This window comes from Sphaerodactylus townsendi, linkage group LG03, assembly GCF_021028975.2.
Source record: "Sphaerodactylus townsendi isolate TG3544 linkage group LG03, MPM_Stown_v2.3, whole genome shotgun sequence".
NCBI lineage: Eukaryota > Metazoa > Chordata > Lepidosauria > Squamata > Sphaerodactylidae > Sphaerodactylus > Sphaerodactylus townsendi.
In genome coordinates this window covers 100,461,812-100,488,966 of record NC_059427.1, presented here as the reverse complement: position 1 = coordinate 100,488,966, position 27,155 = coordinate 100,461,812, and the positions used below count along the sequence as shown (strand labels likewise).

Here is a 27,155-nt window from a genome sequence, read left to right as displayed (position 1 = left end):
TCTCCTGCGCCGGCCTCTGCGGGGGCTGCTCGCACGCTCCCGTGCGAACGGCCCCCACCCCTCCATCGGCAGAATTCCTGCCGGTGCAGGGGTGCCCTTTCCGCAGTGCGGAAAGGGCCTTAGGCTCTCCACTGGCACTCTGTTAAGCAACATTGCTGGAACTGCATTAGACAGAATTGCTCAGGTTGCATTACTGTATTGCAATTTTGTTTTACTCTTTTGATGTCTTTGATACTTCATTTTTCTAGTTTTGTATCCTCTCTCTGTCTTTCTGATCTTTCTAGAAATTACTCTACATAGATAGAAACAGTCCCAGAATAATTACACTGGAACATATATGTGGCTTTGAACATGTGCAGGACACTCTGAGTATAGCCAATCTGACATGGAGATCAATTTGAGTAATGACTGTGACACCATCCAGTTTCCTTGTGCTTAAGCCCTACTGCAATCACTGGGGCTTGTTAGTCAAAACTACCAAGATATTTATTATTACGGCCTTTTGGCCAGCCAAGTCAAAACTACCAAAAAGTAAGGAAAGTTCAGCTATTAGGAGTTCTTCCCTAAAATATAGGAACATAATTTATTTTTCCTTTGTTTTGAAATTTGGATCCTTCAAAAAAATATCAGCAGTATCCTCAGCAATTTAACCACAGTATTTTTGAAGTATTTTACCCCACTTGAATCCCCAGTGGGGACTTCACCCCAGTGAGGACTGTACCCCAGTGAGGACTTCACCCCAGTGAGTCCTGCAACAAAAGTACAAAACATCCTTATTAAGTATTCAGAGGCTCTGGATAACTGTATTTTCCTGGGTCCCTAGATAGCTTCAGCCTACTGTAGACTGGAAAAATTGTATCCCTTCTTATCCAAAGCAGCAGGCAGGCAGAAGAGTGAGCAAGCAGGCAAGAGAGCAAGGCAGCAGGTGAGCAAGGTGGTGGAAGAGAGAGGCAGCGGATGAGAGAGTGAGGCAGTAGGAGAGAGAGTCAGGCAGGACAGCGAGGCAGCAGGCGAGAGAGCAAAGTGGTCGGTAAACAAGTCAGCAGGAGAGCAAGATGGGGAGGGAGAGAGGGGATGTCCAAATGTGCTCCCCCCCATACAACCAAGGCTAGTGGTGTCTGGGTTATGAGACCCATCGCCCCCCAAGATATGTATCTGATTGTATATCTATGTTTTTAAAATATACTTACAAAAGAAGACCAACTATCACCTTCTTCTTGTCCAAGCCCTGTAAAAAAGCAACATTAAAGTTTCTTAATAGCTATGCATTTCAAATGTATCTAGTTCCCACTGTTAGCTGCTAATGTCCTATAAAGAAAATTGTAGTGCGCACAGTGGGTCAGCTAGGGCTCATATTTCACATGTGAATGTATATTACTTGTTAATTTAATCAGTCAGTAGTTCATAGTTGAATATTTGATTAGGATCTACTGTAAAGCATTGGGTCTGAGGGAATCTGAGGTCATATGAAAGGTCTGTTGTTTAATTCACAGTAGCAATTCACAAATATTTTAGGTTTCAACTGCTGGACTCATGTTCAGACTCATTCCTGTCCAAAGCAGAGGCATTAGAAACTAGTTGAGAAAACAGATTCAGCAGCATTAAATACTAGTAGACAGTCCATTACAAGAGGTCAACATTTTATTGGATTCACAATATAAGAAGATTTCTAGACATACAAATATGTGAATTTCAGATTAAAAAAATACAGACTAGACTTCTTTCTGTTATGAAAGATGTGGATTCTATGTAAACAGTAGGATTTTGCTTTTCATGCCTGGGTTAGAGGGCATAAACTAATGCTGGTTGATTATTGAATACATGTATGCTTTAGAAATGCGGATACTACAAACTTTGTGAACTGGTTATCTTATGGTGGGTTTTTTGTGTATGTTTTTAAGTAGCATATCATGTGCCTTTTAAATAAATTGAATACAGTGGACTCTCTGAAATTTCCCCTACTTGATAATCTAAATAAAAGACTGATGGATGTAGCTCTTCTACAAATGTTATGTATGTAACTATGATAATATATTTACTGATGAATCATATTATGTTTAGTGTTAAAAAACAAATACCAGACATAAGAACTGGCCATGCAAAATTTAGGCAGACAAGCATGGCGAGGCAGAAGTTCTGCAAAGGCTCTATCCCTCCTTGAGCAGTTTTTTTTTGCATGCAAATATTTCCCAAAAATTGTCAGCAAAAGTGAAAACAAGATTAGCATTAATGCATAGCTACATCACTGTGGACCACATTTTTTTCTACTGATACATTTTAGGCTCTGTCTTGGAAACAAATACTGTCAGGCTATGAATCGTTTTCTTCCTTTTCAGCCCACATTGTTTTAAAAAGTCATTGCTGTTGATAATATTTCTCTAAACAAAAGTTGAACTTGGCCAAAATATCTGGTCACAAATGCATTCATAAAAAGAGAGTCCTTTTACCTGTATTTTGAGGAACCTTCTGTGTGTATGTACTACAGTAACATTGGGGAGAAAATAAGAGCAATTAATATTTTCACACATTAACCATAACTAAAAATATCTAAGGTATCACCATACCAAATTAAAGTTTTCCATCATGTATCCAAATAAATATGCACTTTAACATCCAACTCACTATATTAAACTGAATAAAAACATTGCATTTGCAATATTGAGATAAACAAACATTTCTGGGTGCTGAACCCCCAAAACAACAAAACTGAGTGAATTTTGATGAAGAATTAACAGCCCCAGAACTGCAATTGAATTGCTTGCTGAACCCTATTAACCAGTCACTTAATCTTTGCCTCATTTAATGATATTTTGTGGTTTTATGCTGCTTTGAGATTCTGGGGAAGTGATATAACAGTTACAAATGAAACAAAATTCATCTGACAGCCCATGAAGACAGATTACTGAGCAGAGCTATGCAATATAGGTGCTTCAAAAATGGTATTTTATTCACCCGGATCTGGGATCCATTTATTCAATAACATATATATGAATTAAATTATTTCAAACCACTAAAATGAGGGATGTAATCTTATACACTTATTTGGTTGCAAGGACCACTGACTATGCAGATACCAGCTTCTGAGTAAAAATGAACAGAAATGTATTGTAGGATGTCTAAGGCACAATACTATTAGTCCTGTCAGTTACTGGTACCACATAACATATTTTGGCTGCAAATATACCATTCCTGTGGTATTGAGCAAAAAGGATATGATGCCAATTCCCATTTTACAAAAGTGTGCAAAATAGACTGTTCCCCATAAAATATCCAAAAGTTTGGAAAACGCTGTAGAGGTCTTGTTGCTTTTCAAAGATTCCAACAGTTTCATCCTTCTCACTGAAGTTAAACCAGTTTGTCCCCACCGAAGTAAATGAAACAAACATATGGCGCTAATGAAATGAATTCATTAACTTCAGTTCAGTTCTGGAGGATGCATCAGTTTTGGATCCCTTCCAGTCCAGCTTCCATCCTGGCTATGGGATGGAGACTGTGCTGGTTGCCATCACAGATGAGCAGCTAGACTGAGCAGGGTCAGTGCTGCTGGGTGTTATTAGATCTTTCTGCAACATCTGACATGGTTGATTATGAACTTTTGACCCACCCATTTGCTGATGCTAGAATTTGGGGTACAGCCTTAAAATGGCTGGCCTTGTTTCTCCAGGACCAGGGACAGCAGGTGACATTTGGAGGGGAACGTCCTGGAATGTCCTAGCCCCACTTTTGTGCAGGGTGCTGCAGGGCTATCTTTTTCCCAATGTCATTTAACACACATATGCGGCCCTGAGAAATCAAGGTTCAAATCACCACTCACACCATGGAAACTTGTTGGGTGACCTTGGGTCACTCACACACTCTCAGCCTTGACCCTGACTAGTATTTGGATGGGAGATCTCCAAGGAATACCAGGGTCGTGACAGGGAGGCAGGCAATGACAAACCACCTCCGATCACACCTCTTGCCTTGAAAACACTATGAAGTCACCATAAGTCAGCTGTGACTTGATGGCAAAAAAGTGATAATTGTAAGTTGATATGTAAATATCAACAGTTTCCATGTTAAACAGCAAAGTATGGGAAAATATGTACATAAGCACTTTACTTACATGGACAGCTATTACTGAATGCTTTAATTGTGAGATTTTATAGTACCATGGTGGCGAACCTATGGCACTCCAGATGTCCATGGACTACAATTCCCATCAGCCCCTGACAGCATGGTCAACTGGCCATGCTGGCAGAGGCTGATGGGAATTGTAGTCCATGAACATCTGGAGTGCCATAGGTTCGCCACCACTGTCATAGTAATTCTTTGAGCATGATTTACAGTGCAATCCTAAGAATATTTTCTTGAAAGTAAGCCCCACCGAATAAAATAGGAGATACATCTGAGTAGACCTAGTTAGGATTGCTCTCTTTGAAATGAAATGCTATGATGCCCCCCTAAACAGAACTCAGTCATCTGAATTATCTCATTATTTACAAGAATTATCTTTCTTCTGTAGCAACAACAAAATACTACATTTTCCTACCGTTTTTGAAAAATACTTCTTCGTTCTTCATTTCGGTTTATATCCATACTTAGTCTACTTAGAATTCTAAAATAAAAATTAGAAATAGACAAACACTATATTAATAAACTAAGCTGATTCTTTGAAGAAAGAACTTTGAAGAAAGAACAAATCTTGGCTACCATGCAGCCATTTTTATGTTGCGCTAATTACAATGGGAGAGAATTAAGCACCTACTTTCCCTCCTGGAAGAATCAATGTGCTTAATTTTGTGCTTAATTTTGGCTATTTTTTCTTAATTGTTTTGATGCCAAACTCAGGTTTCTGATCTTGAGTATTCGTTCCATTCCAGGATGGGAGTGAGACAAAACCTTCATTGTTTTTTATTACTTTTTCTCAATTCCATCACCAACAAACAAACCTTTCTGTTCAGCTTCACAGTGATAAAGATTAGGATAATTTTAAATCCCAAAACTTTGTTTTAATCAATGTCTTTATTTGGTTCTATCATAGATCAGGGAACACTGATGCAGAGACAAGAATCATGAACACATCTTCATACAATAAAATTTTGGACACATAGGCTGATCTCAATTCTAATCTAAGAATGGCAACTCAATAGTACAGATATACTTAATAAAAAGACAAGCAGCTACTCCCTTGTTGAACATGCTAAGGCACAAAATTTGGCAACCTTAAATCTGGTTTCATTAAAATAATCTTTAAAAATTGATAAAATTGGAGTTATGTACAGAAATGGAATGTCCCTGTACAAAGGACAATACAATACAATGACACATGGTAACTGTTTCAGTCATTTCCAATTAGCATTATTTATTTGTTTATTTGTTTATTTAGTTTCTTATACCGCCCATCCCCGAAGGGCTCTGGGCAGTGTACAACATATAAAAATTCAATAATACAAAACCCAATTACAAACCTAAAACCAGTTAAAATTAATAAACTAATAAATGCAGTACAAAAATAGATGGCAAGATGGTAATCCAGTTTGTATCATGAAGGTGGCATAGCAGCATCAGATTATAAACAGTTCGCTCACCAGTTGGAATATAGGGGATAGCAATTCAATGGCTAAACCCCCCCCCCCAAAAAAAAATGCCCGGTGAAATAATTTCATTTTGTAACAGACTTTCCTCTGTGATACACCTCTGTATTATATTTATTATTGTATTTTTATTGTATTTTATTGTATTGTATTTATAAGATTTAGCTTTTACTGTTTTATCGCAGCTTTTAAAGATTTTGCCATTTTACTATGTTTATTGTTGTACACCGCCCGGAGCCCCTCGGGGATAGGGCGGTATAAAAATCTAATTAATAAATAAAAATAAATAAAAGATGCCAGTCACAGATGCAAGCGAAATGTTAGGAACAAGCTCTGCCAGACCACAGCCACAAAACCCAGAAAACCCACCACAACCAAGGATTTTGCTGTTTTGAAAATTTATTGTGAACTGCTCTTCCTTGCTATACACTGTGAGAACTTGGGGGGCTCTTCTAAGACCTAGTTCACAGTGAGACAATATACATGTGTCATCCATGAATAGTAGAACAGAGCCTATTTGCTAATCTAGGAGGGTGAAAGTTCAGGCTAGTGAAAACTTGAGCCATTGAATTAATACAGGCATCAAATAACAAAGGAGCCCAAACACCTGTTCTAACAGGGACCTTCTGAGACAGATAACCCATTGATTTTTTCTGACTATCAGGAATTATTTGTGTGTTGATAAGTATGAGCAATCTGCAGTCCAATGAAGATGCCTTTAATTTAGCCCATACTCTGTCCTGGGAAATTCTATCGTGTAGCATTTTGTAGAGCAAGAGTGTGAGCTAGATATGCTCCTCTCCATAACTGAGATTTAACCAAAGTTAGTCTAAGAAAACATTAAAGGGTGCTGCAGCCCTGGAATCTGACCCACTGTTGGAGGAGTTGGCATAATGGCCAGATTCCAATCACCAGATATCTGTTCTGTCTTACTGATAAATGTGAGCAGTTCAGCCAGAACCATCACTTACCATTTGATGTTTGTTTTAAGCAATTCTGGACTGAACAAATCAATCCCCAGGGCTTTCCCTAAGTTCACCTGGTCTATTAGCATCTCAATTTTGGTTATTGTAATTTCTTAGGAGATTTCTTAAATTAAAAACTAAAGAGACATCTTGATTAATCTCTGCTGCATAAAGTGCACAAAAACGTATAGCCTGGGAATTAACTGGCATAGCGCAGGAAATCCTGGAGGTCTGTGTTTGAAATCCATCTGAGACAATATGCTGAAAAAGTGTGGAACCATTGGATCTGACTGAGACCAAACTGCCCCTGCCTGCCTGCCTGCCTGCCTGCCTGCCTGCCTGCCTGCCTGCCTTCCTTCCTTCCTTCCTTCCTTCCTTCCTTCCTTCCTTCCTTCCTTCCTTCCTTCCTTCCATTTTATACTATCTTTTATTAGCACTTGAAACTGTCGTTCAGAAGGAATAGTTCTGGCGTTATGCTGTCTATATTGATTAAACTGAGATATTAATTGGTTTGTTGCTATCACACATTCAGAACTGAACCATGATTATTAGAACAGTAAAAAGTGTTATATTTGACAAGCATCCATTGATACTTATGAGATAATTGCAAGTACCGGAGCCCTTCGGGGATCGGGCGGTATATAAATTTAAGAAATAAATAAATAAATAAATAAATAAAAGTGGACTCACTTCACAGTGATCTGCTTAGTGCATTATTGAGAGGCTTTATCCGAATTTAAGCAATCTCTACTTTGTTCATCCACTTCTGTAATCATAATCAACAAGCACATCTACATTTAATTTCTTAAATAGATAATTTAATCCTTAGTGTCAGGGCAAATGGCAGATAGTCACTTCCTTGAGGTGACTTAAACATGCTTTTAGTGATTAACATAGAAGCAACCATGTAGTGCAACTGGAGGAAAAAAAGCTTTAATTTGAAAAAAAAATCCCATATTCAACCTTGTCTATCATGAAGTAGTATCATAAGATATAGAAAATCATGCAAACGACAAAATTAACCTACTATGTAAAGTCAAGGGAAGTATTAAGTAAAGTTCCTAACAAGGACGTAGGTAAGGGGGGTTCGGGTTCAATCCCCTCCATTGCATGTCCGAAGCTCCGCCCCTCATTTGCGGGTTTTTTGTATTTTAAAGTGTTTTTTCGGTTTGTGGCCTGCAAGGGGCGCAGTTTTTAGGCTAGCACCACCAAAATTTCAGGGTATCTTTAGAAAACTCTCCTGATGATGCCTCTCAGGTTTGGTGAAGTTTGGTTAAGGGGGTCCAAAGTTATGGACCCTCAAAGTTGTAGCCCCCATCTCTTATTAGCTCTCAATGGGGGATGGGGCACCCTCTTTGGGAGTCCATAGCTTTGGACCCCCTGAACCAAACTTTACCAAACCTAGGTGGTATCATCAGGATAGTCTCCTGCTGACACTACCCAGGTTTGGTGAAGGTTGGTTCAGGGGGTCCAAAGTTATGAACTCCCAAAGAGGATGCCCCCGGCAGGGCAGGGTGGGCCGGGCAGGGGAGTCTGTCGTCCCTGGCCTCAGAGAGCTGCTTTTATAGGCACTGAGGCCAGGGGCGGGGCTTGGGGAGGTGTGGTCATGCCCCCAGGGGTGGGTGGGGGTGTGGCCTCACCCGAACCCCCCCAATCTATACCTACGTCACTGGTTCCTAATCATTTTGGAAAACTGGTCAGTGTTTAATATGTTTTGGAATAGTAAAGTTTAGGATGAGGCAATGTCGTATGCAGTTTTTAATTAAATCTAAAAGCTTGTATACTCTAATAGTCCGATCCAGACAGGGGTGGTGGTGGTGGTGGTGGTGGTGAAGCATTTCCTAGAAGCAGCATGGGCTTGTGCTGAAGCGTTTGCCCATCCCTCTGGTGTAAGTGGCAGTGGCACCTACACCTGCAGGGAGGACAAACAGGGCAGCAGGTGGGTGCCACACATCTCCACAGTGCCTGACACAGGAGAGGCTTCTGCCTTGCATAACAGAGGACACAGGTGTAACTGGGGGTGAACAGGAATGCTCCCCCTCACTGTGGCATAAGTGCTTTTTTTTGCATGGGATTTTTTTCAGGAGGGTTTTTGCACCTTCCTTTGCTGCCTGAAACACTTTTGGAGGTAAACAGCATGGCAGTGCAAAAGTAGGACCAACCCATGGCCACCATGCCCTCTGTATTGGGCTTCCTGTTACTTTTGCTCCTATTTTGCATAAGAAGTAAAAAAAAAAGACATTTGTTGCTCATTTCATGAGTCATTTTCATACTCTTGCTCTTATCAGACAATCTGAGGAAGTTCTATCTTGAAAAAACCCTGATTACATGGAGTATGTGATAGCACCAATCCTGAGTTAATGTAAAAGTACATGATCTACTTTTACCGACATCGTTTAAGGAAAGCCCCTTCTTTTTTCTCCTGTAAAAATAATACTGTTCTGTTCCCCAGTGAACTAATAACAGATGCCTTGCGCTTAGCCAGAACAGAATGTAAGACCCATAGACAAATGAGCAACAGTTCAAAAAAAGGGTTTAACAGTATTGAAAATTTAGGACTCTAACTCCTCCCAGGAAGTCTGACTAATAGGGAATACTTGCATTGCTAGAAACAATTGGAGACTGAAACTACTTGAAGAGCTTGTAGGCACTGATTCTTCCTTGATTGCTTCTAGGAAAGTCTGCTTTGCTTGTGCCTCTACTGCGTTCTCTCAGTGTCCTCTATCTGGACTCTGTTTCCTGCAATCTGTTGGAACTTGACATACATCTGGAATCTGACATACATCTGGGATATTGCTGTCTTCAGCCTTCCAATAACAATGTGCTAAAATAATTTTTGTGGTGTTCGATTAAAACAGTCTTGGTCTCATATATTTATTACATTTTATTCTTTCTAATTGGGGCAGCACACATAGTGCTGTCTTAAAAGAATGAGATGAGGATGAGAGATACTGACTAGCCCCTAACCACCCACTGAGGGCTGGGTAGAGATTTGTACCTAAGTTCCCCTTGTCTAACATTGTATAATGGATCTTTTTACTTATGCATTTTTCCTCACCAAGCACTACTGTCACTCCTGAGACATTTGGACTATCTTTTGTTGTTTTTTTCTGCCCCACACAAGATGGTTGTGGCAGTCAAAAGAGGGTTTCCAGGTGGCATGAGAAGGCAGAACAAAACTCAGAATCCCAAACTGCCTGAAAACCCTCCACGAAGCTAAAGGAACTTATGCCATTTATGCTGGTGGAATGGGCAAATGTGCCAGCACAGCCCCTCACCAGTACCAAGAGCCAGTTCAGCCCCTTCAATATGATTGGGCTGACACATAGATTAAACTGGTTAGGGATCATCCTCTTCATTTAGGAGTTCAAATAACTTCTCTTCCACAGGAGATCCTTCTTGATCCTACACAACTGTTCCTCTCATTCCAGCTGCCAGCCTCAATTGTCAGCTTCAACTGTCAGTTTTCAACTATCAGTTTCTAATACTCTCAATCGCCAAGTATAGAATTCTCAGGGGATTTTTTAAAAACCTCCTGTCACTCCAGGTTCCACGACCAAGACCATTCATCATTATGCCGCTGCTTTAACAAAAATATGTAATGTTTGATTATGTGATATCCTCCAATTGTGGAAAAATGTTTTTCCCCAATAATTTCAGTATTTATTCTTAAAAGCTGAAGGCATGTGCCCTAGCTGGGTTAGGGTCGATGTGTACAAAAGAGTACTATGTGCACATGAATCACTGAGACCATCTGTGCCAGATTTAATGTCCTCCCCTTCTCCTTTCACTTATCAACTGATCAGTGCTATCACATATCACACAACATTCACTACCCTGACTGCTGTTTATATGGAGATGAATTGTCGCAAACAACTCCAAAGGATTCATCTGTGAAGCACATTAAAAGAAATAGCAGCCCCTCTGCATTTATTTTTGAAACTATTTTAAGAACACAGCTTATGCGTCTGCAGCTAGGTAAGGAAGGAAGTGTAAAACCGCACAGCATAGTTACAAGACTGTTGCAATTGATAAAAGATCAGGCTTTGTAGCAAAACTTGTGGAAAATATTATTCATACTCCTGTCTCCTCCCTCTAATATGATCAGATCTTATTCATACTCCTGTCTCCTCTCTCCCATATGACCAGATAAAAGTGTTTGTTATATTTTGTTATAGTCATCCTGTGTTTGTGTGGAGCTATAGACAGTAAACAATCACAAGGAACAAAGGCCAGGCTACTTCTATTCAGATGCTCTCACCTATTGACCTTGCTATCTTCACTGTTACTCACATGCTAATGGGTGGATCCCACTCAACACATGTAAATCTAGCTTGCTAATTGCACCCTTTGCTTGCTTTCCTACTATCAGATCCTCTGAAGATGCCAGCCACAGATGCAGGTGAAAAGTCAGGAGAGAATGCTGCTAGAACACGGCCATACAGCCCAGAAACCACACAGCACCCCAGTGATTCTGGCCGTGAAAGCCTTTGACAATACAGTAATTATTTTTCTTCTTGATATTCAGCTGTAATCCTGCTTTGGTACTTCCTGCTTTAACCTTCATCAGTAGTCATTTCAAGTTTTCATTATTTTCTGCAAGTAATGTGGTATCATCTGCATATCTCAAACTGTAAATGCTTCTTCCAACAATTTTCATCCCACCTTCATCTAAATCTAATCCACTTTTCCTTGTGATATGTTCTGCATACAGATTAAATGGACAGGGAAATAAAATGCATCTTTCCCAACTGGAAACCATTTTATTTCTCCAGATTCTGTCCTAAAAATCCCCTCTTGCCAGAGTACAGGTTACACATCAAATTAACTAATCCATTTCTTTTAAAAGCATTTTAGTACAGCTCATTATTTACTATCTCATTATTTACTACAGACAGCCAAGTCTTGCACAGTTCCAGGAACCTGTTTGCAATACTGATGTTTCTTTCAGTTTCCTACTATCAGGGTGGGCTGTGACACTTTGGATGCTGGTGAGGCTTGGGGTGATAGATTAGGGTAGGAGGGAATGGAGTGACTTTGGCTGGAGGGGGGTGGTTGGAAAGGTGAGAGTTCTAGTGAAGAAACGTGGCAAAGTGAGGCTTGGTGTGGAGGAGGGTTGAAAGGTAAGGCTTGGAGTGGAGGAGGGTCAGGAGGTATGGCTAGGGTTTGGGGAAGGGTTGGTAGCTGAGTATTAGGGTGGGGGAGAGATGACAGGTTAGTATTGGGATGGGGGAGGGATAGAAGGTGAAGTTTGGGGTGGAGGGAAGGTTGGAAGGTGAGGGAGGGTGGGTGGGTTGGTGGAATTTGGATGTTTGGGGTGGGGGGAGGTGGGAGGAGTTTTCCAGGTCCATGGAGCAGGCATGTTTGGGAAGGGTCAGGCGGGACATGGGCCAATGGGAGTGCAGGTGCACAGGGCTTGGGTGGATGTGCATCCTGCACAGTGATTGGCTAAGGGTTCGTCATCAGATGTTCGAACCTTTAACCAATTATTTATGGTAAAATTTATTTACCACCCATCCAACTGTTTAGGATGCACAAGCAGAATAAATGGTTAAAACAATCTAAAAGGTCAACCAAGTTATGAACAATAAAAAATTACTATTAACAAGATCAGCAACAGCCACATGCAATCTCTGAATGTCTGATAAAAAAGAAAGTTTTGCGATGCTGCTTGAAAGTTAGCAGAGAGATAGGTTTTTATTTTCAGCTGGAAGAGCCTTGGAGGGACCCTGGAAAAATAATCACTCCTTTCTCACCACAGTGAAAGAAATCCCTTCTAAAAATAATGTCTGACTAACATCATAATGGCAAGCAAAGGCTGATTAAATGTTATAAGTGAGGCTACTGAAACCACCAACAAGGGAGGTGAATAATAGAAACAAGTGTGAAATGCCTAGTGGCACCCACTCAATCCTGCTTTCGTTGGCGTGGAAGTCTGGCCTTGATATCAATTTGTGTTAGGTGAGAGCTGACATTTACCACATACCTAAAGCCCACACATATCCTACCATCAAAATAAATCAGCCCACATAATCTCGCATTCACACGAGTAATAGCTTTGCTTGGAAAATGAAAATGAGTAATAGTTTTGCTGGGAAAATGAAAACCCAGACTTAGAGTTCATTTCTGACTAACCCAGAATTATCCGCTATCCTTATTGCACTTCAAAGTAGAATAGGAAGAAAAAGCTTGGATCTTCATACTATATTGTCTTTCATTTCACTTATTCTAAAAGGGGAACAAAAAATCATTGGAGGTTTTTTTTTTAGCATTCCCCCAAATTTCTCAATATTTTCATTGGAAAAACTGAAAAAAGTTTTCCGTTTTATTCATACTATATATTTTGGGTGTCACAAGCCTCATCCTAAGAAACATTTAACTCACTCTAAAACAGCAAATATTTCGTAGAAGTTATGCCTAGCTTCCCCAAATTTCCCACTTTTTCTGTTGTCACCAGGGAAAAAGAGGGGACCCTGTTTTTCCTGATTTTTTTCCTATGCCCACCCCCAGGCTTTTACATCTCTAAGTGGGATTAGGGAGGCTTGAACTTTCATTGGTTCTGCTCATGTCCTTTTCACCAGTTATGATTGACCCATTTTCCCCGCCTAACAATAAAAATGGGAATCACAATACTTGGAGAATACTAACCAGCAACTGCATTCTGTATTTTTCTGCCTATATTTTCTAATAAAGAGAACGTAACTAGAAACATATTTGTTCTGTAATTATCACTGCTTTTCATGGCCTGGTTCCTATATGGCAGGTGGTCATGCGTGACTACCTGCAGAGTCTTTGAGTATGCCAAGGGAATCAGGAGGGAAGGAATATTAGCTGCTCTGGATCCTGGGTGGCAGACAATTGGGATAAGGGTGAGGCAGTTGTAGAAGTGGCCACCCCAAAAACCTGCCACCTGAGTCTACCACCTTACCTTGCCTCATTGTATCACTGGCCAAGACTGCCTGTTTCTTCTAGAAATGCTAGCAAAACCTCTGCCTCCATCTTACAATATTGCCTGTCTGTCTTGGGTCTCTTAATCACCAGCACTGACTATGCTGGCTACTTTCTGAGGTTGCCATACACCTCATTCCCTTCAGTTTGCAAGTCATAATGTGAACAGTTTGTAAAATGAGGTGCATTCTCCTACCTGGAAATTTGGAGAGAGAAGGAAAGGGATAAAATCCCTGAATATTCTAATGATGTGAGTAACAGGTAATTACAGCAGAAAATGCGGTTGTTGCTGAAAACAGTGAACTGAACTGACAAAATCTGATGAGGTTAATATTGTATTCAAACAATGAACAAAATGCTTGACTCTGAATTCAAATATGCTTGTATCATCCATTTTACTTACGGCATTCTTAGCTTTGGAAACTTCTGAATATCATTTTCAGACATGTTCTGAAACACAAAACATACACAGCATATTAAAACGGAGTCACTGCAAAATTTTGTGATTCATCACATGGTCATTGGTAAAACAAAACTAGAAGTACAAAGGTTTCATGTATGAGTTGGCATTCAGACTTCCTCTAAAAAGCAACTGTTCTGTTTGAGTCAGTGGTGTAGCACCAATGGGACTGGGGGGGGCGATGCCCCAGGTGGAGCAGCAGCGAGGGCATGGCTGGACCGTGGCAGGGACATGGTGGGGGCATGGGGGGAGGGTGTTTCGGCGCAGGGTGGGGGTGGGCAGTGCCGCAGGGTGTGCACGTGCTCCGGGTGCAGTTTCCCCTCGCTCTGCCTCTGGTATGAGTTGATTTTACAAAAGGTATCATGCCCTTGCTTGAACCTCAAGTCACCTCCCCTCATCATACACCATTCACCCCAGAGGCGTAGTTGGGTCAAACTGCACCCAGGGCGAACTCTATGTTTTCTGCCCCTCCATCATAGCCCCCCCCCCAGCCCCCCCGCGGCCTCCTTCTACTTACCTTAATTCAGGATGAAAAAGTTCAGGCCTGTTCAGTTCAGACTGAAAAAAGTCTTGGTGGGAACTACACTAACCTTGGGGCTTGCAAGGTCTCCTGGGTAGTGTAGTTCCCACCAGGGACATTTTTAGGCCGCTTTTCAGTCTGAACTTTTTCAGGCTAAACTAAGAAGGAGGGCGGGGGGTTGGGATGCCGTGGGGGGAAGGGGGCGATTTTCCACCTCCAAGAACGTGCTAGGTGCAACGCACACACCTCGCTCCCGTGTAGCTCCACTACTGATTCACCCACACTTCGTTCCTTTTAAGCAATCCCAAGAAATAGGCCTTTTTGATATTTGATATTATGTATTGAAAAAAACTTACCAGAAATCTTTGCCCAGTGATGCTATGTTTCCTCACAACTTTCTCACAGTCTTTGTAGTTTAACTATAAGATAAAATGAATTAGTCCTAGGACACTTTTTGATAATTCAGAGACAGCTGAACAAAACAGTGATCACAGAACACATTCCTTATGAAGTTAGGCTGTTAATTAGCTAATTTGCACATTGAAATTTACACATTGAAAAAATCCATGTCATCCCAGTAAAAATGCAGAGTGGGAGTCTTTTTCAATTCTAGGCTTGTTTATTTCAATGAGATTAGCAGAGATCTGTTTAGCACATGGCCACTACAGGGGCTTACAGTCAGGCAGCCACTGTGAGTTCCGCATGGAAATTCAATTCCCAAATATTGCACGGGTGTGATGCAGTTTGGAAAATTGCAGGAGGTGGCAGAGGCGGAGTGAGGGGAAACTGCACCCAGGGCACGTGTGCATGCCCTGCGCCCCGCCGTAGGACCACCCGCCCTGGAACCCCCCGGCACAGCCCAGCCTTGCCTCCACCATGGCTCCACCTGGGGCGTTGCGCCCCCCTCCCCACCCGGTGGACGCAACGCTGCTGGGAGAGGGCTTCAGGCTTCCTCTCTGTGCTATTTTCCCAATCCAAGATGTTCTCAGGGCACTATTTGCCCCATGGGGAGGCTTTACTTGTAGTCCATTAGCATACATACAGTTCCTCAGCACCATGTTGGCTCAGGACAATGGCCTGAGAGGCTGAAGCCCCTCCTTTCCTCAGTACCATTGCCTCAGTCTGAACAGGGGTTCTGTATACTTGGGAAATAGGTTCATATGAAGAACTTCCAGCTGCCATCTGATTACAAGCTCCTGCAGCATGTCACATGCTAAACATAATGTTAGTTCTAGATGATCAATGAAGATACAGTTTGTCCCAACTATTACATTCTCACATGAAGTCTGTTGAAGCGAATATATGAAAAAAACTTTATTTAATTTCAGCAGGACTCAACAGGACTCAGCAGGACCAAAGTCCCACCCATGGAAGTACATTACCAAATTAAATTGTATTCTTCTGTAATGCTGTCCTTTATGTAGCAAAGTACACTTCAACAAAATGCACTTTATCATACTGGTGCAAAATCTGCACAAGTTACAAAGCAACTGAATAGATTTCCTCTGCTCTTGTTCTATATTTAAGGGGAAATGTGAGAATCTGCTTGTTATCTCTTTCTATGCCTTAGAAACAGTGAGTTGGATTCAGCAGTGATTTGCTCAGCCAGAAGGGACATCTCACCTCCTCCATTTCCTTTCCCTTAAATGTCCCCCCAAATACTGCTCCTGGGAGCCAGGGAACCAAAGGAACAGCAAGAAGAGAAGTTGGCAGACTGCATTGGAAGGGGTAATACCGTGTTTTTCCAAAAATAAGACAGTGTCTTATATTAATTTTTGCTCCCAAAGATGCGCTATGTCTTATTTTCAGGGGATGTCTTATTTTTCCGCTCCACAGCTGCATGCTCTGGTGTTCTGTTCGACGGGCATGCTTCCAAACAAAAACTTTGTTACGTCTTACTTTCGGGGGATGTTTTATATTTAGCACTTCAGCAAAACCTCTACTACGTCTTATTCTCAGGGGATGTCTTATTTTCGGAGAAACAGTGTAGGTGAAAATTCCCCCGTTCTATGAAACGAAATCTGCCATTAGGGATGCTTGAGTGCCTCCTGGTGAGGTTCACATTCTGTTTGCCAGTGGCAATCAGACAGCTGGTTAATTGGCAGGTTATTCCGTTTTTTTAAAAATCTGTTCCTATCCGACTTGCAGCTACTAGAACCTGACAGACAATGAGAAGTCTGGTGGGAGTCAGCTTCTGATATCCTGCTGGGGAAATTTTGCTGCATACTCCATGACGTATGTGTGGGAGGGGGAATCAGGAGCCAACTCAAGGCCAATTGCATGGTTCATCTGGGAGTCAGGTTCTTCTGATCTGTATCCTGGGATGTTTGCTTTCTTCAGATGTGCCAGCCCTTCTGTTTGCTCTAGTTCAAATTGTCAGCTTAGGCTGACATGAAACTGTAGAAATCAGGAGATTTTTAGGTGGAGAGAAAAGAACAATTCTTGAGGGTTCTTTTCTCTCCACCTCAACTTGGGCTTTGGAAAAACAGGAATGATCAACTCTTATCCTCTGCAGTCCAAACTGATGACCTAGGGAGTGGGAATAGAAGAAACCCTCTTTCCCATTAAATGAGAGTTTAGGATGAGTATGGGACTAGAGGTGAGAACAATTTTTTTATCAGTAAATTTTGCAGTCAAGTTTTAAAACCTGAATTTTTTTGGTAAAGCCAAATAAAACTTATAATTCTTGGCTTTATTTGGCTTTTTACCGAAATTGTTTGGGTTTTAAAACCTGAACCTGAAATAGACATTTTTTTTTAAAAAAAATTGCCCCCTCCATTTTTCAGGTTCATGTGGACCTGGGAAACATCAACAAGCAGAGCTTCAACAGAATGTTGAATTCCAGATGTTTCTGTTGCTGTTTCCCAGGTCTACGTAAACCTGGGAAACCTGGCAGGGAGAGATCTTCAAGTGAATGCTAGACTGAAATTCAGCATTCAGCTGAATGCAGCTCTTCCAGTCGCCCTTTCCCATGTCCCTGTGGACCTGGGAACTGGCAGCAGAGGTGGGGAAATGGGGGCTTGAGCTCTAGCTGAAAAAAACGAATCATGTTTGACTTTTTGGGCACCAGGGCTATACCCTGGAGCGGGGGAGGGTTAGGTAAAGGGGAAACCCAAAAATCCACTAATTAGGATCAGTTTCCCCTCCCCTCAAACAGAGAGTTGGACCAGCAGAGAATAGAAGCAGACTGATTCCAAACTCCTGCAGCTCAAGCTTTCAGCCCATTTTGTTAATTTCAGGTGGAAAGAAAAAAAAGGTTATTTCTTTCATCATGGCCACCCAAATTGACAAAGTGGATGGCATGAGATTAGCTGTTCTTGGCCTTTACAACTCAGGATGACAGCTTGGGGATCAGAACTGCTTTGCTTCTCCCTCTGTTTGAAACTGCTTGGGCTGCAGGGAAGATGACCAGTCTCTTCCACCCTGACAGTTTGAAGTGATGAGGAAAACAAGACAATTACTTCTCTTCCCCCAACCCCAGCTTTGATGGAATTATAGAGATAAGCCTGGGTGGTGGGGTGGGGAATAGAGGGAGAAGCTTAGCTGATATCAGTTGAGAGTCAACTTTTGATTTTCACCTCCTAATCCCGTGCTAGGTCCCTGCAAGGCATGGACTCAGCAAGAAGTTTGGGAGGCATTTTGAATTTGGTCACCATTTGAATTGTTTGTCAGTAACTGAACAAATTAAGTAGCCAGGTAACCTGTGTTCAGGACAACTCAATACTGTGTATTTGGCTGTTGAACATGTTCACCATAAAATTACTTTTGTAGTTGTAGAAACCACTTATGGCTTTAAAAACTAAAGCATTCTATGATGTGGCAGCAGTGCCGACACAAAAAGAATGCCGATTTGCAGTTTCTTTCTGGGAAAGTGAATTTGTCCAGCTGAGAGATATAATAGACAAAGAAAAATCTTTTCTGTTCCTTTCTCACAAAGAATGTAATTTCATTGTATGCAGTGGGTCATATATGGATAAAAGAACAGCAACAATTTCTAGACAGTTCTTATTTTCTAAGATTTTAACAGCAATTTTGAATGTAAAGGTGCCCATACCACATGAAAGATACTGTTTTTCAATATTAGCTCCAGTATCTCTCATATTTACTATGAGGGTCGTATTTATGCCCACCCATGGAGACTCATGGATCCACTTGGTTTCATGAGTGCTCTGAGGGATCTGATGCCTACCACTGGTTCTCTAAATGAACTGGTGGAGAAATGGAATGTCTTGCTTTCTGAAGCCATTGAGGCAATCGCTCTCCAACATCTTCTTCATTCCCATACCAACTCAGCTCCTTGGTACAATAGGAAGCTGTGGTTAATGAAATGGGAACTAAGACATCTAGAGTGAGTTTGGTGGCGAACTCATGACGAAGCTACTAGAACATCTTATAGAAAAAGAAGAGGAGTAGTAGTAGTTTAGATTTAGACCCTCCCCTTATTACTCTCATGTAAGGAGACTCAAAGAGGTTTACAAACTTCTTCCTTTCATCTCCCCACAATGGATCCCCTTGTGGGGACTGAGCTCCAAAGAACTGTGACTAGCCCAAGGTCACCCAGTAGGAATGTATGAATGGGGACATAAATCTGGCTCATGTGGAGGAGTGGGGAATCAAACCCGATTCTCTAGATTAGAGTCTACCTGCTCTTAACCACTACACAATGTTGGCTCTCAGAGGATGTCTTATAGGATGTTCATGAAATCCTATGAGATGGCAATTAAGGCTGCAAAGAAGAGTTTCTTTGAATCATCTATTGCATTCACTAGCTCATGGGTCTGCAACCTACGGCTCTCAAGATGTTCATGGACAGCAATTCCCATCAGCCCCTGCCAGCATGGCCAATTGGCCATGCTGGCAGGGGCTGATGGGAATTGTAGTCCATGAACATCTGGAGAGCCGCAGGTTGCAGATCCCTGCACTAGCTCATACCCAGCACAATTATTTAGAGTGATTCAGTCTTTTACATCCCTGCGTATGGGATTCGGCCATTTGCTGTGAGGCTTTTGTGAGTTTTTTTGGTGGATAAATTCTGGTCACTTTGCTGCAACCTCCCAGCAACAGTTAATACTATAAAGGAACTGGAGGCCCCTTGGCCATCTTCTTGTCCTATCGAGGACCATTTCAGTCTTCTCTCCCAGTCCTATGTCAACAGAGTATTGGCAACTGTGAAACCTACAATTTGTCCTCTTGGTCTGTCTCTCATGGTAAAGGCCAGTTACAAGGTGATTCAGAGCTCCCTGTTGAATATTGTTAACCTCTCCCTTGAACAGGGAGTTTTCCCAGGGAGGCTGAAAGAGGCAGTGGTGTGTCCATTCTTAAAGAAGCCATTTTTTGATCCTATGGATCTTGTCCTGTGTTATACTGCCAGGCAGAGGTATCGAGTTACATCAGAGAGCAGTCTAGTCAGAGAGTCCATCAAGCTATTTCAGCATCAGAGGTCTGATCCGAGGGACAGAATACACATCAACAAGTTAGAGGAAGCGTTGCAGAAGTCATGTGCTTCATTTCATCTATGCTGATAACTCTCTGCTTAATATAGACCAGCATGTTAGTCTTCAGCCTGTGAGGACTGTGCTTCCTCCTGTGCAGAAGATGCTTTCTTTGAGCTAGCAGGTGTGTGCTTCTCCATTTAACTTGCAAAAGCTCCTTGCGTTGCTGCCTCTGTTGACATGCGGGCTCAGGTGCACTAGGTGCGTGAGTCTCTTCAGCTGGAGCAGGGTGAATGCATGCCCTGCTTCTGGAGGCATTTTCTGGTTTTGAGTCCTGACCTTCCTGTTTCTCACTCTGTGGAGACTGCAGGAGCCCTGGATGCTCCAAACCCAGTCCTTGTTGCTTCCCAGCCTGGTCTAGGCTTAGTGGATTCTGCTCATCCCCTGAGGACTCATTGCTTTCCACTGGATGGTGCACAACAGATCTGGGCGGCTACCACCCAATTTTGAATGTATTGTTTCTGGGTAGGGTTGCTGAGAGGGCAGTTGCAGAAAAGCTGTAGGGACTTCTGGAGGATTCATGGAGTCTGAATTTCTTTAAGTTCAGCTTTCATCTTGGCCATGGGATGGAGACCATGCTGGTCACCATCATGGATGAGCTCCATTTACAGTTAGACCAAGGCAGGTCAGTGTGGTTAATGTCATTAGACCTCCCCACAGCATTTGACATCGTTGGACATGGTTGATCCATCACCTCACTGATTCTGGGATTTGGGGTATGGCCGTAAAGTGCTGATTTTGTTTCTTCAGGACTGGGGACAGCAGGTGATAGTTGCAGGGATCCATGGAACACTCAACTCGAGGCTGGATTACTGTAACTCCCTCTACATGGGCCTGCTCTTAAGACTGATCCAGCAATTAAAATTAGTCCTGAATGCTGTGGCAAGACTTCTCATTGAAAACAATGGTGAGAGAGCACATCACACCTGTGCTGTGCCAGCTGCACTGATTGCCGATCAAATTCCAGGTCATGTTCAAGGTTTTGGTTTTGACTTCTAAGGTCCTGAGATGTATGGGGCCTTCATATCTTCAGAACTGCATCTCCCCATATCGCCCACAGAGGGTACTCTGGTAGTAATCTCTGGGTGGTCCCTGGCCCCAAGGACATTAGGTTGGCAGGGTCTTTTCAACCTAGTGGAACTCTCTGTTAGCTGGCACCAGAGCCCTGCAGGACCTTAATTGGTCTGCAATGCCAGTATGACAGAGATGTTCCATTGGGCTTTTTGGTTGAGGCTCCCCATTCCTCCGACTTGTTCCATCTAGCTGGCCTCCCAGTTTGTAACATGTGCAATTTAAATTGTGTGGTAAAAGGACTACTTGGGATGGGCAATGTATTGTAGGCTTGGGGTTCTTTAATTGTTCACTATTTATGGATTTTAGGTTTTAGATATATAAAATTTTGTAATCTAGAACCACTACAAACAGGATGGACCTGCCATTCTACATAAAAATGATCAGTAAAAAAACACATAGTAACCTTTGTCCCTTGTGAAATTACTAATAACCCATATAGTGACATTTAAATAATAAACATCAGAATAAAAGAATAAAGAATAAACAGCAAAAAAGATCTAATTGACTTTCCATCTCATTTCCACCTTGTGTGTAGCATTACAAAAATTACCTTTTACTTTTAAACTTTTAAATTACCTTTTACTTTTTTCCACTCTTATGAAAATTAGCCCCAACTATATTCACTAACTTATACAGAGCTAGATTTAGGCAATGTATTAACATATATGGTAACGATTTTAATTTAGATTTTTCCCCTTTCTCCCTTTTAACTGTTACAAGCCCCTATAATATATCAGCCATTTGTTATATTTATCTAAACATTACTAATCGCTCTAAATCCCTTAGTTTTAGCTCATCTTGAATATCCTTAAATTTGTTTCAAATTGTTTGTTAGTCTCTACTCTGAAACCCAGGAGCCACGTGGCGTAGTGGTTAAGTGCTTGCACTTCCACTCACACGGTCAGGAGTTCGAGCCCCCTGGGGGCCAGATATCCTGCAGCTGGCTCATGGTCAACTCAGCCATCCATCCATTTCTTGGTTGGTAAATGAGTACCTAGTTCATAGCTAGGGGGTAAAGAATAGCCGGGGAAAGCAATGGCAAACAACCCACAAAAGTGGCTTGCCTATAAAATCACTGCTTGCAGTGGTACCCCAGGGTTGGATACGACTGAAGGGGAAACTTTACCTTTTTTTACTCTGAAACTGAGAAAGAGAGGTGAATATTATCTTCAGGTTGACTACAGATATTTTTTGTTCTTATGTAAGCAACCCTGAACCCAACTTCAGTTGGGAAAAGCAGAGTATAAATCTTAGGCTCATTCCGCACATGCAGAATAATGCACTTTCAAACTGCTTTCAATGCTCTTTGAAGCTGTGCGGAATGGCAAAATCCACTTGCAAACAGTTGTGAAAGTGGTTTGAAAACGCATTATTTTGCATGTGCGGAAGGGGCCTAACAAAATAAAATAAAACTCAAACAGAATTTTCTTATTTCAGAAGTATAGATTAACTTATTTTTAAGAGTCAAAATTAATTACGAGATCAACTGGCCACAAATTATGAGCATCCTTGAATATTCAAAAGTTGGATGCTCAAAGTTGTTATAAATTGCATTCTAAACATTTAATCAATGTGCTTTTCTTTACTGTTTTCCTATGATTTTCTTGTTCCCCCTCCCCAATCAAGGCCTTTTCCACATGCTGCATTTACCCCATATTTTAGGTGTTGTTGATCCAGTAGTTTTCCATGAATTTTGTATGCACACCTCACTTCCAATCATTGTTTTTGTTCAGTCAGTTTAATCTTTTTAGCACAGGTTCTATTTTGGAAAAATTGCCTCCATATTTCCCCAAGAATCTTCTGTCTGTACATCTAGCTCTACTACATTTTTATCACAAGTTGTAAAAATATCTCCATTGCAAGTATATTCCCTTCAGCCCTTTTGGAAAAGTTTGCATTCAAATTGTATGATCCACCATTACACATCTCTGTATCCCACCCCACCCCACCCCCAAACCCAGAGACACAGTCCTCAAGAAAAGAAAAGCTCAGGATCGTACTTTGGCAACATTCTTGGCACTCAATCATCCATTTGCACCAGCACCCCAGAAATAGTCTACCTTGGGGGGACCAAGGGAAAGAGAAAATGACTGAAAGGGGTTTTGCCATAAGGAGAAGGGAATATTCTATGTGACATTGACAATCCACCCAGCCTCCTTGTATCTTTGCTTGAATGTTAACTTCAAAAGCACTATGTGAAATTGACAAAGCTGCTCCAATCCACCCTGAAAATGGAAGAGGAGGGTGAGAAGAAAATGCCTGAAGGTGAGGTTGGGCAAGTACATGGGACATGGATAAGGGCTGGGAGTTGGCAGGGCAGAGAAATAAACAATGAGTAATTATGATTGCATGTTTAAGGGAAGTCATCTCAGAAACAAATTGAGCAAAACATACTGCAGTGACCTCAACTGATTTGTGGGTGTTTACCAAGAAAGGCACTCCTTCAATGTGTGGGTCTTTGTAGGTCAAAACCAGTGCTTTAAACTTGACATGGAGACATAGTGAAAGCCAGTGCACTTGTTTCAAAGGTTATCTCACATATATCTAATGCTCTTCCAGCAAATAGATTGCCTTTTAGACCACTGCAGTTGGCTAAAAGCTTGGATAAAAATGAACATTTGAGTTCATTGATTTAATTATTTAACTAGCCAAATGAGACAAAGGCCAGGTTTGAAAGTCATGGTCTTTCCAATCTCTGTGTTCCTGTTTACTGCAGTCACAGACATAGAATGTAAATGATCCATAGAACACATATATGCAAGTGCTGTGACACCTTGATTTATATCTAAACTTCAGATCAAGTTGGAACAGAAATTTTTTTCCCCCTGCAAAAATCTTACAAAAGACTTACAGCAGGCCAAATCCAAGCCATCTCGGGCAACTCTCTGTGTTAAGAATGCATGAACAAAGCTTCACTAGAGAAGATGCTGCAGATGCAGTTGTGGCAGAGAAGAATGGTTTCTTTGCTGCCACCATTGTCACTACATAGACATTCAAATGGGCTCCAAGTAGGGTTCTGTCTTATTCATTTGGAGTTTTCTTCCATCATCACTCAAGATGTCTTCCTATCAAATTCAGCCATAGCTAACAATATAATAGGTGGCAGGTGTTGTACAGTGCATGGGAAAGGAAACCAGGAAGCAATCTTGTTGATGATCTCAGTTTACTTGGCATTCTAGGCCAAAACTAGAGACTTGACAGAATTATCTCAAGACTTCTAAAATTTCCCAGAACGTTTTAGAAACCAGATAGATTCATAAATCTTCAGGGATAGACTGAACTAATAAGTCTGCAACATGGCGGGGGGGGGGGGAGGAGGGGGGAGAAATACACCATTCATAGCTATTATTTATTATTATTATTTAGCTGTCACGTCACAGTGACTGATAGTGATTCTGTGAAGTTTTGAAGGGAAGAGAAGTTCAGAGGTGGTTTGCCATTACCTGTCTCTGCGCTGAAATTCTTTGAACATTTTGGAACTATATTTGAATGGAAATAAATATATAAATTTATGATGCTTAAAAGTACAAACAGGTTTTTAGGTGGTGGAAAAATATATATGATGCATAAAATTTAGTGAGATACACCAGACCACATGGAGACAGCTTGTGCATTCTGCTGGATCTTTATCCCATTCTGAACAGCTGATCATTTACTAAAAAACTTCCATGGACCAGTGCTGGAGATCTATTGTATGTATTGTACCCATTATTTAGACATTGCAGTAGATAAGGCCCTGCTTTTTAAGTTGGTCTTCTTATCTTCTTCTAAAATGTATAAAATCCTACATGTTTCCTGAGCTATATTAGAGTCCAGAAACACCTTACATACCAACAAGCTTTTGAGCGTATAGACTTTCTGTTCTTCATATACAGTGTTGCCTGGTTCATGAATTGTGTTACTTAAAATGTTTATTTAGCTCCAGCTGTGTGTGAAGTTATTCACAATCCACATCAGGTAGTCAAAGCAGGCATGTAGTGAGATTAAGGGCTGACAATGACTAGATGAATCAGGGATGCCTTAAGATGCAAGGCTGCAGCAAACCCCCCAGTAAGAAATGTCCTTTCAAGCTAATACATTGGGAAGTATTTCTAGCAAGTCCCGTGCCACTCTCTGAAGAAGATGTAAAGTCTTTCAAAATGGCTTCCCAGAGACTTTTCTAAAGTTATTGTCAGAATATTACTTGGAAAGATACAATAGTTGAAATGAAGTGCCACTTACCCTCCTGAAATAGTCTGCCAAATCATCTGGAGTCCAGCTGCCCACTTCAGACCGATAGGGAAGGTGTTGTGTGTCCATTGCTGTTCTTCTTGGCTAGCCAGTTGCAGACATATATATGCCAATATAGCTAGAAAGCCAGATGTCGGACTCACAGTTAGTGCTCAAGACTGGGTAAAATCCAGTAAATCCAGTTCCTTGAGCTCCCAGATTTTTGGGTTTCTTGAAAATTGTGCTCAAAATACACTCAAGAAAGCAACGGCTTCCTCTGTGATCCAAACGGTCTTTCTTGTTTCTCAGAAAACTCGTCTACTGGTTAGTCAGCTTCACCACTTCCCTTTTCTGAATCTAAATTAGTAAACAAGGAAATGCTGCTACTTCTGCCTAAAGCTATGTCTAACATGCTGAAAGCGATGATTGCATGGTGAAGTTTGAAAATGAGAAGACAGAAATTGTATGACCACTGACCAGATCATGTCACATTCTGAGATTAAAGGAAGCTATCTTGCAATTATCTCTGAGTTTATTACAGCAGTAACATTACTATGGTTAATAAAAATAGCAACAGTAACTATTGTCAACCTTGTCATTTGCCTCAACTAACAACCCCATGCAGAAAGGGGGCCAAAAGGGCAGCTTTGCGCTGGTACATTTGTCTCCCTGGAGCACTTGTCATGGCAGAGGAGTCAGATGTGCCTGTGGCCACCTGCCTCTTAGCCCCACCACCACAAAACCCAAGAGGGCTTGAGGGAGTGGCATGGGCTTGAGCCGGTGCATTTGCCCTCCTTGGGGCACTTACCCTGAGGGAGGAAGCAGATGTGCTGGTGGCCCCCTGCCCCTCGGCCCCACTGCTGCAGAACTCATAAGTCTGGGCCACAGCAGGGCTTCCTGATCAGATGCCAGCATGGGGAGAGGGCAGGCCAGGGCATTCGCAGGGACAGAGCCGGCATTAGCCAACTCCCACTCAGGGTTTACAACAAGGAGAGCTGTACTCTGGCCCTTCAGTGGCATAAGTCCGGTAAGCCTTGCACATTTTGTTACCCGTACTGCTGGAAAGCCCTCTTGGAGGTGGTGGGGCAGTGCTGCAATGGTGACACATCCCACAGCTGAGCGCTTTGGATGGGGTTGCCGGGCAGATAAAGAATAATACATAATAAAAATTTGACAATTTAAAATGAAAAAGCCCAACTCCAACAAAGAGTCAAAACTTGTATACACATGTATGTCTTCTTGAGGTTTTTGGTGTAAGGGTAGGATAAAAATTAAAAGGAGATAATAAAGAATAGTATCAATTAGATTTTTAAGCAGAAGTAAATAGAAGAAAGAAAAAAGTATGGTACCTCTCCTGTGATGTTCTCCCTCTCAAAATCTGACTTGCTCATGCAGCCTCAGCTGCTGGATAAAAGTAGAAACTTCATATAACACACCAGTCACCCTAACTGCTGTTTATCTAGATTCAAGCTAGTATTATTAATGAAACTTAGTGATGTGATATTTTTGGACCAGGGATAGATACAAGTTACACCTACAATATTTGAGGGTGATGGACTTTTGTTTGATTGTTTTCCCCACAACTCAAAGCCTTTGCTTCATTGCTCAGTATGGAAGCATGCCAAATATCTCTGCAGACCGTAGTTCTTCCCTGTTACATACAACCTTTTCTGCAATTCATCTAACCTCTGGTAAGTAAAGGAATAGTGGTGTATGGGGGTCCCATCCAGGAAAGCTGAAAGGAAGAAACTGGGCCCTGACATGTTGCTGTTGTTGATAGAGATCTCACTGAGAGGGGCTGTGGTTCACTGATATAACTTTGTATTAAGGGTAGGGTGGGGGTCTCATGTTTGATACCTGGCAACATGTAAGTTCTCTTCCTGAGGCACCAGAGAGCCTCAGGCACCCACG

General features: G+C 41.6%; 1 protein-coding gene across 1 annotated transcript in view; it reads right to left on the bottom strand.

Annotated features, from left to right (window-relative positions):
• Window positions 1–25,520, bottom strand: part of LCP2 (lymphocyte cytosolic protein 2) — a 42,333-nt gene extending 16,813 nt beyond the window's left edge. The window contains exons 1-6 of the mRNA XM_048490547.1: window positions 25,257–25,520; window positions 14,826–14,888; window positions 13,893–13,939; window positions 4,532–4,597; window positions 2,448–2,479; window positions 1,191–1,228 (exon numbers count right to left, since the gene is read on the bottom strand). Of these exons, the coding sequence (XP_048346504.1) occupies window positions 1,191–1,228; window positions 2,448–2,479; window positions 4,532–4,597; window positions 13,893–13,939; window positions 14,826–14,888; window positions 25,257–25,334 (324 nt within the window). The 5' untranslated portion in view covers window positions 25,335–25,520. The remainder of the gene's footprint in view (window positions 1–1,190; window positions 1,229–2,447; window positions 2,480–4,531; window positions 4,598–13,892; window positions 13,940–14,825; window positions 14,889–25,256) is intronic.
• Between the last annotated feature and the right edge of the window lie 1,635 nt (window positions 25,521–27,155).